Below are 12,638 nucleotides of genomic sequence, written 5' to 3' on the forward strand. Positions count from 1 at the left end.
GTTTTTTGTCTGTTTTTTTGTGTCTCCTAGGTTTTTCTGAAGAGTGATCGAGTGGCCAGAATGGTTCAGAGTGGAGGGTGTTCTGCTAATGACTTCAGAGAGGTGTTTAAGAAAAACATAGAAAAACGTGTGCGGAGTCTGCCAGAAATTGATGGCTTGAGCAAAGAGACGGTGCTTAGTTCATGGATAGCTAAATATGATGCCATTTACAGAGGTGAAGACGATATGTGCAAACAGTCCAATAGAATGGCCTTAAGTGCTGTGTCTGAACTTATTCTGAGCAAGGAGCAACTCTATGAGATGTTTCAGCAGATTCTGGGTATTAAAAAACTAGAACACCAACTCCTTTATAATGCATGTCAGGTAAGTGGTCCATATTTCCCATTTCCCCACCTGGCTCAGAATGAACATCAAATATTTACAAGCCTATGAAAATGTACATTTTATAATTACTTTGCCTGCAAAGTTGAGTGAAAATGAATTTTAATAAATTGAGTAGTGGTATTTGAAAGAAACTTTGAAAGAATTATTTGATGGAGGGAGAAGAGTATCAGTACATTCTATCCTGTAAGTAATCGTTGCCATGTGCCTTATGTTAGGACATCAGATTTTCACCTATTGGGTACATAAGGGGAATACCCCAAATAATAAAATGAAAATCAGCTGTTACCTAAAAAAGCTGGGCAATTTATAATAAGGAGGTATTCTTGAGTGCAAAATAATTTTTTTCATAGTTATGCTGGTCTCCTGAGTTCTATGAAATTGAAACTTCCAGAATTTCTTTAACCCAGCCGGATAGAAATGAATGAAGATGTTGCTGAATTATGTAATTTAGAGATGACCAAATAAAAAATACTTTTTCTCTTCAGTTGTTATTCGACTCATACATAGGACAAATTGAATAAAATGTCATGTTCCACATCTTTCATCTTTGGGCCCTATGATTTGTCTAATAATGTATCCATTTCATGTTTGCATTTTGTTTATGTTAGTGGTATAAATTATTTAACTATGCCCTAATATACAATTTAAATAGACAAAATTCAGGCATTTTGAAATTTGTGCATTAGTTACCTTCTATAATGTACATACATTTACCTTTATTTTTTTTTAAGATTTTTTTTAAATTAATTTATTAGAGAGAGAGAGTGAGAGAGAGAGCGCAAGAAGGGGTAGGGTTAGAGGGAGAAGCAGACTCCCCGCCGAGCAGGGAGCCCGATGTGGGACTCGATCCCGGGACTCCGGGATCATGACCTGAGCCGAAAGCAATCGCTTAACCAACTGAGCCACCCAGGCGCCCCCATTTACCTTTATTTTTAATCTTTTCACAAATCTCTTAATTTCTGCTTTCTATGTGTATCATTTGCTTTGCATTACTAACTTGTGAATCACTTCAAATGAATAAATTGACAGGTAATAGTAAAGCAATGTAGCATCTTAACCCTGTGAACAATTCATGCATTCATCATAATTGTTTTCATTATTATTAAACCAGGTAGCTATTTGATAATAGTGGCAGATGACTATAAAACCACAATCTTCTGTTTTAAAAGATTAATGCAACTGGGACTTTGTATTTTTAATGAAACAGTAACTCACTTGTACAGCTAAATATTGATGAACATGACTTGTTAAATTCAGATTCACACATTTGGTAGATATTTATTGAGTATTTATTCAAGTTTTTGACTTGCTGGATGTTGGGGAAACCAAGCTGAGCAAATGAAGATATTTGTTCTCCATATCTCGATATGCTGAAGCCTAGTAGAGCAGATGGATCTCTAAAATGAGTTATAACAACTGCATTGAAACTTATACTGGGTGTTACAGGGTCATAACATCCACTGACGTCGGGTTTTTTTTTTTAATAAGTGCAGCAGTGTTATGTCTTTTTATGTAATTAACTCCTTTATCATTGTATAAAATCCCTCTTTATCCCTGATAATTATTTTTTTTTTCTGAAGTCTGCTTTGTCTTAAACTAATACGGCTACTCCAGCTTTCTTTTGATTAGTTAGCCTGGTGTCTTTCTCTGTTTACTGTTAACCTATCTGATTCCTTGTTTTTAAAGTGGGTTTCTAGTGGACAGCATTGAATTGCCTCTTGTTTTTTTTTTTAATCCAGTCAGACATCTCTGTCTTTTAATGGCTATGTTTAGACTATTTATATTTAAAGTGATATAGTTGGCTGAAGTTCTACAGTCTTAGTTAAGGGTTGTCACTTCCTTGGATTTGTCATTTGTCCCTTGTCCCCTTCCCCACCCATTTCTGCCTTCTCTCATTTGAATTGAGCATTTTATGTGATTCAATTTTATGTGATTTTCCTTTGATGTACTACCTGTTTTTTGGGTTTTTTGTTTTTTTTTTTAAACTTGGTTAGGAGTAGTTTAGTGGTGGCTCTAGGGTTTACAGTCTACATTTTAAATTATTCAAGTCCATATTCAAATAACATTATAAGTCTTCAAGTGTAGTACAGCTGTCCTAGAATAGAGAATTCCCAATTCCTCCCTCCCATCCCTTCTGACATCTGTCATTTATTTCACTGATACTTCTGTCCTTCATTACCGTGATGTTTTTATCATCTAGTGCATTGTTACTATTATTGCTTTAAATGGTTAATTTTTAGATATTGAGAATAAGCAAGAAAAATAAAAATTTTAGTATTTTACCTTCATTCCTTCTCCTGATACTCTTTGTGTAGACCCAAGTTTCTGACTGGTGTCATTTTCCTTATTTTTCTGAAAAGCTTCTTTAAATACCTCTTGCAAGGCAGGACGACTGGTGATGAGGTTCTCAGTTTTTGTTTGTCTGTTTTCATGTATAAAGGATAATTTCACTGAATATAGGATTCTCAGTTAGCCTTTTTTTCTCTTTCAACACTCTGAAGGTTTCAATTCATGCTTTTCTTGCTTGCATGCTTTCTGATGAGAAGTCTGAAGCTCCTGTGTTCTGACTTCAGTATTTTCTCCTTGTCTTAGTTTCCTGAGTTGGAGTATGATATGCCTGGGGATAGGCTTTATGATTCTCTTGCTTGGCATTCTCTGAACTTTCTGTTTCTGTGGGTTGGTGTCTGTTGTTCAGTTTGCGGAAAATTCTCGGCCGTGATTACTTCAGATTTTCCTTCTGTCCCATTCTCACCTCCTCCTTGTAGTCCAGTTATATTTGTGTCACCCATATTTGATATTGTCCCGCAGTTACGGGTTGTTTGTTTTTGTTTTTTTCTCCTTGCATTTGAGATTGGGAAGTGTATGTTGACCTTTCTTCAAGTTCACTGACTCTTCCTCAAAACCCTCAGGTCTGCTGATGAGCCCATCAAAGGCTGTGTTCATTTGTGCTAGTGTTACTAACCTCTAGCATTTCTCTTTGAGTCTTTCTTGGAGTTCCCATCTACTTATTTACATTACCCATCTGTTCTTGCATGTTTTTAACTTTTTCCATTAGAGCCCTTAATTTATTAATCTAAGTTAAACTCCTTTTTTTTTTTTTTTTTTAATAACTATAACATCTCTGTCACCACTAAATCCCATTGGGATGCTTGCTTTGTCTCTCCAGTCTGTTTCTTTTTCTCTTTTGGCATGTTTTGTAAGTTTTTTTTTTTGAAAGCCAGGCCTGTTGTATCAGATTATAAGAACTGAGGTATATTTGCCTTTAGTGTGAGGATTTACATTAATCTGACTGGAAGGTAGGCTGTGTTTAATGTTTATTGTAATGTTTGTAGGTACAAGAAGCTTCAAATTCTCCTAATGTCCTTTTGACTTGAGGCTTTCCTGAGTATTCATCTTCAGAAAGAGTCTTACAGCCCCTCCGCTGTTACCCTGGAGCTGTGTTGGTGCTGTGGTAGAGTGTTGGGGAGTAGGGACTGTTCTACAGTCTGACTGCATCTCGGATTTTTAGTAGGCCTAGGTCTCGGGGCTGTAGCCTTCACAAGTGTTTCTGTCCCTTGTCTAGGAGTATGGCTTCCCTTCCCACCATATGCCTTATTCCCTTCCTCGCTTAAAGGATATCCAGTCTGTTTCCTTGAAATTGTGCCTCCTCTTCACTCAGGTGTAGAAGAGATCAGAAGGCTGCAAAAGACTGCAGAGGGTAGCCTTTTCTCTCTGCAGCAGGGACAATTATTCAGTGTTTCCTTTTGGCAAAATCCACCCCCCTTTGTTAGGTAGAAGAATATGGGAGGTTTAACAGTGGCTTTTCTTCCCTTCTTCCTGCCAAGTCCACATGGGCATCTTTCTTGGATCCCTACAATGAGAACTTGGTGGGATTACTATAGACGCCCCCTTCTGATGACAGCACCAGGAGTTTCTCACTCTCTGCACTAAGCTTCTAGTAATTTGTCCAAATTACTTGTCAAGTAAGTAGTCCTACTCTTCATGGCCTCCACTGACTTCTGTTTCCAATATTACACCTCTCTGGTTTTGATTGTGTCTCCAGGTGTTGGGTTAGTGGTTTGCCCTGCAACCTTAGTTCTCTGACAAGTCCAAGAAAAGTCATTGATTTTCAGGTTGTTTAGCTCTTTATTTTAAGAATGGGAGTGATGACTTCGAATCTCTTTACAGGTCTGAGCTCAAACTGCAATTCCTTTGGTTCTGAGATTTGAAAAGCCCTTAAGGGTTATTTCTTTGATAGACTTGAGAAAAATTACAAAAAATACTTGTATAAATAAAGGAAGAGCTTTACTTTGGAGTAACAATCATTTTATGAAATCAATGAAATAATGAAAATGGACGAAAACAGCTGAGATTCTTTTTTCTTTCTCAAGGGCATATGTATCTTATTTGTTCTTCCATTGTATTTCAACAGAGGTCTAAAAAGAAAAGGTGATAGAAAATACAGACAGTAAACTGCCCTTTATAGGAAAGGAATAGTTGGAGAAGAGGAATAGTGGAGCAGGGGTTGGGGGAGTGGAGAAAGGACCTTAAAGCTAGCTGAGCTGTTGGAACCTGGCTCCAGGTACAGGTCGGTGAAATTTACTCCACTTTCCTGACATCTCAGGAAAGGCTTGGAGACTTACTAACTGTAACTCTTCTGTATTTGTTCACCCTTAGCTGGTCCCTTGTTTTTTGCTGGTAGGGTCCCCCTAGGAAATCTCTCAGATATGTGCTTGCTTCCGGGGCAGAAGCTCTGCATACAGAGCTGTTCTGCTAAGATGTGCAGGATGGCAACAGCCAGACAGCCCCTGGTCCTTGAGAAAGGAAAAACCGGAATGTGAAGGGAGTGGCACCAGAGCCGCAGCCTGATGCCACCCGAGCTTCGTGTGGTCGCAGTCTCATCCCAGAGCTGTAGGATCAGCATCAGGAATGGAAAAACAGAAAAGCAGAGGTGGTTACATTATGTTTGATTAGAGCCAGGAACTTAGTAATTATCAAAGTTAAGGCATGAAAGTAAAACCCGAATGTAGAGGATATCACAAATTATAAAACTAGGGATAATTGAAAGAAAAATTATTACATGTTTCCAAAAAATAAAGAATAAGAACGATCCAGATATTTCGTAGATTAGCTTTTGTGCTAGTAAAACCACCTGCCACACTTTGGATTCTTTGGTTTGAGAGAAATGTGTTTGTATTGCTGCACATTTACAGAACAAAGCATTAGGTAACAAAGGAAGGAGCTCATTCTAAAATGAGCAACATAACAATATAAGAATCTGATATTGTTAGCCATGATTTACTCGACTAGAAGTACAGTGAAGTAACAGAACAGAAGGAAAAAGTCTGTTCGTGAAAAGTTTAATTTCAGAGTAGTTTTAAGGAAATGCAGTGAATTTCAAGTAAATATAGTTATACCTTTAAAGAAACAGTTGAGGGCGCCTGGGTGGCTCAGTCGGTTGAGTGACTGCCTTCGGCTCAGGTCATGATCCTGGAGTCCCGGGATTGAGTCCCGCATAGGGCTCCCTGCTCGGCGGGGAGTCTGCTTCTCCCTCTGACCCTCCCCCCTCTCATGTGCTCTCTCTCATTCTCTCTGTCTCAAATAAAAAAAAAAAAATCTTAAAGAAACAGTTGATATTAAAGGTATGTACTTTATAATCTTAAAAATTTTTTCACCTATTTTTTAATAAAATGCTGCTACTTAAGTGGTACTAGTAATCAGCTGCCTTTGAACAAAAAATAGGTTATTAAAGATTATTTTAAAATGTGACAAAGGGTGTAATACATTATGTTCAAGTCATTTAGTTAACTTAGTCTCCATAATCACGTACAAATATAATAAGAAATTATGTGGGGCGCCTGGGTGGCTCAGTCAGTTAAACGGCTGCCTTCGGCTCGGGTCGTGATCCCAGGGTCCTGGGATCGAGCCCCACGTCAGGCTCCTTGCTCAGCGGAGAGCCTGCTTCTCCCTCTCCCTCTGCCTGCCTCTCTGCCTACTTGTGCTCTCTATCTCTCTGTCAAATAAATAAATAAAATCTTTAAAAAAAAAAAAAAAGAAATTATGTGCCAAGCAGTGTGTTGAATGATAGGAACACAGAGACTAGACCTACTTATTTGCTAGATTTATTTTTAAAAGAAAAAAAAAAGTGCCATTGTAAATGCAAACAGTGGTGTGGTGAGATCCTGGCTCTGTGTTCTTGAGGTTGAAAAGAACACAGTATTGGAGGAGTGTCATGAAAACACCAGAATAAGATGCTAAAGAGGTATTCTGCCAGGAGGGATGAGTATGTTGTAAAGTATCCAAAATAGCTTTGGCACTTGGGGAACTCCAGGTCTTTGTTGCTGCTGGAGTATAAGGAAGAGAAGGGACCATGGTTTGAGATGACAGTTAGCAGATGTAGGTTAAGGGTGTTGCAAACTGGAGAGCGATCCAGTCCTGCAGGACCAGAGTGTGCATGGTGGGGTACATCGTACCATATCAACAGTAAGTCTCCTCTTCTTAATTTGTATTTTAAGAGATTTAGTAACTGAATTTGACAGCTATCTGAATCCTCATCTTTTCTGCCCAAGGCTACCTTTATTAATCTTTCATAATCTCATTCCATTAACCAAAAAAAGTGACCCACCCATATTTACCCAAGAGTCCAAGGAAATTTAACTGAAATCTTCCTCTAAATATCCCTCCACCCTAATTTCTTATAGTCTGAAGACTGTAAGAACTCTGAGTGATACTACGGAACTGTTGCACATTTTAAGGGATAAGCAGGAATAATTTACAAATGGTTAAAAAGTAGTGTTCAGGGGCACCTGGGTGGCTCAGTCTGTTAAGTGTCTGCCTTTGGTCATGATCTCAGGGTCCTGGGATGGATCCCTGCATCAGGCTCCCTGCTCAGAGTGGGGGCGGGGGTCTGGTTCTCCCTCTCCCTCTGCCCCTCCCCCCTGCCACGTGCCTGGACAGCTTGCTCGCTCCCTCAAATAAAAAAAACTTTTAAGTAGGTTTATGATACCCTTTCTCTAGGAATTTTAGCTTTGGAGTTTAAGCACTTTGGGTTTAAGAGTTTTAAGGAAATCAACAAATCTAGGCAGTTGCTGTGTTTCTTCCCCTCTCACTGTGAGTCTTACCTTGGAAGATCTGCATTCAGGATGTCAAAGGAAAATAGAAGAGGGAGAAATGTGAATGCTCAGGGGAAATTGCTATCTGCCTTTCACCTCTTTTGTCTCAACTAGTGTGTGATTTGATAATACTTTTTATTTAATATAACTTGTCGACTTTGGCAGAAATAAAGCACACCCTACAGAGGCAGTTAAATTTGATAACAAAAATCATTTTCAAAATAAGAAAATAAAGCTGTAGAAATGACAATTAGGTTATACTTTTCAAATCTAGGTAATTTTAAAGCTCAAAATGCTGAGGAAAATCTTCAAGTAAATGTCATGAAATGGCAGTTACGTTTTAGGATACAGCAAGAAGAAACTTCAGACCTTAAGAATGAGTCAATTTTATAGTACCTGATTTTTGAAATTCTGGAGTTAATAATTGGAATGGCCATAATATTTATATACATGTTCATTTTTTTTTTTTAAGATTTTACTTGAGATAGAGTGCGCAAGAGAGAGCATTAGTGGTGATGGGGGGAGAAGGGGAAGCATACTCCCCGCTGAGCAGGGAGGCCAACTCAGGGCTCAATCCCAGGATCCTGAACCAAAGGCAGATGCTTAACCATCTGAGCCACCCAGGCACCCTACATGTTCACTTTTTTTTTTTTTTTTTTTTTTTTTTACTTGACAGAGCAGGAGCAGTGGGAGGGCAGCAGGAGAGGGAGCAGCAGACTCCCCGCTGAGTGCGGAGCCCGATGCATGGCTGACCCCAGGACCCAGAGGTCATGACCTGAGCCAAAGGCAGATGTTTAACCAACTGAACCACCCAGGCACCCCCACGTTCACTTTTTTAAATGAATGTGTCATGATATAAATTAGATGACTCTGATTTCATTTAAATGAATTTGGATATCTGATTAGTAATAACGAATCAATTTCTTCTCTAAAAATTAAAATTGTGAATGCAATTTTAATATATTAAATCAAATTAAAGGTTTTATCAATAAGTTTTGTTTCATTTGACTATGCATTATTTTGGTTTTTACCTATGGCCTATATGTAAGGGAACTACGTAAGAATATTCCTAAGTAAGATTTCTCCTAAAATGTTTTAATTCACTTTTTCACAAATCAGACTAGATCACAGATACAGGCTATCGTCAGACATTCTTTGCATTTATTTTTAGATTTTTCATTACCCAGATCTAGCCTATAGAAAGTAGGGTGGTATTCCAACTTTTCCATTTTTTATGTTTTTAAAGATTGATTGATTTATTAGACTGTGCGCGTGCACACAGAGGAACAGGGAGAGGGAGAAGAAGATGAGGGACTCAATCCCAGGACTCTAAGATCATGACCTAGCCGAAGGCAGATGCTTAACTGACTGAGCCACATAGGTGCCCCATTTTTTAAAGAGAACAGACATCCCAGAGACGAGGCATCTTTGTAGTAGTAATAGTGGGGTCCGGCGGTGGGGGAGGGGGGCGGGAGTATTTTTGCTAATGTACTTCAAGACCTGCTCTCAACTCTTAATGAAAAAGGATCATATGGATATACCATTTCAAGTATAAGTAACTATATCTTCTTCATGATTTTTCATGAAAATATTCTATCAAAATTAAAATGAGATATTTAAAAATGTCAGCAAGGGAAAATGCAAAAATGACAAGATTTGGTTCTTTGAAGGTATTTGCATGTGGTAAGGAGACAGATCTATAAAGAAAATGTAATGGTAAAAAAAAAAAAAAGAAAATGTAATGATATAGTTAAACAGGATGTTACTGAAGGTATGTATACAGCCTGATGTGAGGATGTGGATGGCAGTATTTTAATTTAACAGATGATAGTTTGCACAGATTTCTTTAGTGTTCACCCTGGCTGCACATTAGTGTGACCCAAGGAGCTTTAAAAACCACTGGACACCTGGGCCCCACCTCAGACTAAGTGAAACAATCTGTGGAAAATAGGACCCACTGTCTATTTTTAAAAAGCCTTCTTTCTACATTGTGGTGATGAAGATGCACAGTTAGGTTGGGGATCCCTGGCCTGACTGTCCATTGAAGACTTAATGCCATGGTGACCTCAAACTGTAGGGGAGGCTGAGAAACCATCTAGCAATGTGTCCAGGAGGAAGAGGTCATTTGGCAGTGTGGAAAACCTAATTTTCATTTGGAGCTTTAATGAAAGTGTAATGAAGATTCTAAGAAGGCACAAATTCCTGAATTTTAGAAGATGGAAAGAAATTTAACAGACAGGTGGAAAATAACATTTACAAAGGCACAAGGAGAGTGAAAAGCTTGGAATCTGTTAGGAAGGTATGTCATGTGTATTGCTGGAGTAGCAGGGGATGAGGCTAAAGAGTTAGGACTTGAATGTTAAGGGTCTAAATGCTAACCAGAAGAGCTTGGAATTTATCATGAGCTAGGGAACACAGGTAGGCTGTAAGCAATGACATGACAGGAACAGTTTGGGATTCTGGAAAGATCTTTCTCTGGGGCCTAAAGAATGGATTTCGTATCTTTCATACCCTGCCACCCTGTGGGCATGACCCAGCATTATTATTTATTTATTATTTTTTTTCCTGCTCCTTGCCCTGGTATGGTCCTGTTTTATTTCTCTGTTGCCCGTGAAGTTCCTAGACTACTGGATTGGACCCTAGGAGTCTGTTTTCACGTTCTTTTGGATTTATGCCCTTCAGATTCTGTGCTTCAGAATCCTTCTGGGCTCCCCCCAAACTTGGGAACTTTGGCTTGAGTCAAAACACTAGAACACCTGATTGCTTGGAAAGGGACAAAGATGGAAGTCTAGGAATTCAGGCAGAAACTGGGAGTCCACTTGGGTCTATAGCATAAGACCTACCATTTACTAGAACTTTGAGTAATACCGCCTATTCTTCTCCCTTTCTTTTTATAGAAAAGGTAGTATGTTTTAATGGCTTTCTTTCCATTTGTTAATGTTTATATGATGCAGCCTGTGTTAACCATGGTCTGATGGGGCATCTGTGATTAGGGTTTTCTTTCAACATAGTGCCTACTCTAGTCAAGCACTGTTCTAGGCTCTCAATATATGGCATTCCCTCTTCTCAAGGAGCAACATTTTTGGAGGGAGAAGTGTGGGGGAGAAATCAGGAGTTCTGTTTTGTACATGCTGAAAACGAAATACTAAACGTCCATGTGGAAATGGCAGGTGGTGGTCAGGTGTGCAGATCTGAAATTCCAATGAGTCATCAGGGTTGGCATACGGATTTGGGAATCATTTAGATAAAGTTAGTATTTGAAGCCAGGGGACACTATGAGATCATTTTAGGAGAGTCTGGAGCTCAAGATGAGAAGGGGCCTAGGATAGGGTCCTATGGACACCAGGATTTAGAGGCTGCACAAAAGGGACAGAGCCAGTGAAGTAGGAGGAAAACCAGAGTGTAATGTCAGGGAAGCCAAGAGAAGACCTGTCAAAGAAGGAGAGTGTTTATGCCACAAGCTGCTCAGAGGTCAGGGAAGATGACAATGAAGTGACCCTTGCATGTGTCATGGTAGAAGGCACTCTTGACTGTCCTGGAGTCAGTTAAAAGTAGAACCAGGAAGGTAAGAAAATAGAATTAACAGAAAAATCTTTAGGGATCAACGAGTAACAACATTATATATTCAAGAAATCCCTTCTATATAGTACTTGGAATCATTTTATTAAATTTGTTGGGCATTTACTGTGTGCCAAGCTCATGCCATCAGACTTTCTTCTTAAGTGTTTATTACTTTTCAACTTTTAGAAATGTATGGCCCAGAAAACTTAACACCTGTTTCTTTTGGTAGATGGTTAGACCAACTTCTCTGTTTTTATAATCCACTTTAAAAAAAAAAAAAACAATTTGAAAAGGCTGAGGAAGAGAGGTTGACACATTCTCACAAAAGAGTACCTGGTGATATTTCATGCTTTGAGCTGATTATCAAGGTCATAATATCCTAAATCATCTTTGCTTTAGAGTATAAAAAATTTCCATTTACCCTAATCACGTTAGAGCAGGGCCAACTGATCATTATCTTAGTAAGATTTTACTTGTGTAATGGGTGGCTGTGATTGATTCTGGCTATTTGTTACAAACTTAGAGAAAGGCCTTTATTATCGTTCACTGTTTAAAATGATGTCATTTTCTATTTGTGAGTGTTTTCATGATTCTGATGTGAAGATCTCCAGATTAATAAGGCTTCCCTTTCTGTCTCTGAATCCTCACCAGAGGTTTGTGAACTCATTTTGTACATGGTATGGTACCAAGAGCAATAGTGTTTGAAAATATGGATAGGTTCACTATCCTGTTTTTGAGAAACGAGATGCTACTGTGATTGTTGCACTGAGTTAGATCCACTGAAAAATACTGTAATGATTAAAAAAAACAACAACAAAACAAAAACTCATTCTGCTTATTTTGACTATCACTGCCTTTTACCCTTTTCACTTAGGTCAGCTCCTCTGCATTCTGTCTCACCATAGCCCAGGGCAAACTGATGAATCTGAAACTCCTCAGACACAGTAGGTTCAAAATGCCATTTTTTTTTCCTCATCCTAAATGTGTGGCTCTCCTTCTATTTGTGTTCAGCCTTCCGACTCCTAACCATCAGTCCTTTTATGTCTTCCAGCCCAATTACCTGCACTGCTGCTTTCTCCATAATACTATATCATCTCTTTCATGTCCATGGCCATTGCCATAGCTCGAGACTTTAGTACCTCCTAGATGGAGCATGGCAGTAACTTCTTAACAGCTTCCCCCTTCCAACTTTACATATTTTTGTTGCCAGATTAATATTATTGGAGCACCATCCTGTTCTCATCATGACCCAACTTCAAATAGAGAAAACATGGCTCCTCTCTGTCCACAGAATGAGGTTCATACCCGTTGTTCCATCTGGCCCCCACCTGACTTGCTTATGTTCTTTCCCATGTAGCAGTTCTTTACATACCTTGTGTTCTGTGTAAACTGAATCACTCCCTGTATTTTCTTGGATTTTAATTTTGACTCCTATTATTCTCTTCACTTGGAATTCCCCTTGTTCATTCTTCAACACCCAAGAGAAATTCCCTGTTCCCGCCCCCAGTCTTTTTTCTTTAATATTGGGGGAGGAGGGAAAAAAATGAGGAATTTACAATTCCTTATCATTACCCAAAAGCCTATCCTGTTCTACTTTGTATT

At 38.8% G+C, this 12,638-nt stretch overlaps 1 protein-coding gene across 11 annotated transcripts in view; it reads left to right on the forward strand.

Moving 5' to 3' along the window:
* The window catches only part of CADPS2 (calcium dependent secretion activator 2), a 517,989-nt gene that overhangs the window by 188,287 nt on the left and 317,064 nt on the right, over nucleotides 1–12,638 (forward strand). For all 11 annotated transcript variants that reach the window (XM_064575007.1, XM_064574999.1, XM_064575000.1 and 8 more), the window contains exon 3: nucleotides 31–363. In XM_064575007.1, coding sequence (XP_064431077.1) covers nucleotides 31–363 — 333 coding nt within the window. The remainder of the gene's footprint in view (nucleotides 1–30; nucleotides 364–12,638) is intronic.

Source organism: Mirounga angustirostris, unplaced genomic scaffold (assembly GCF_029215605.1).
Source record: "Mirounga angustirostris isolate CCGP_5_RB_7025 unplaced genomic scaffold, mMirAng1.0.hap1 SCAF_12, whole genome shotgun sequence".
Taxonomy (NCBI): Eukaryota; Metazoa; Chordata; class Mammalia; order Carnivora; family Phocidae; genus Mirounga; species Mirounga angustirostris.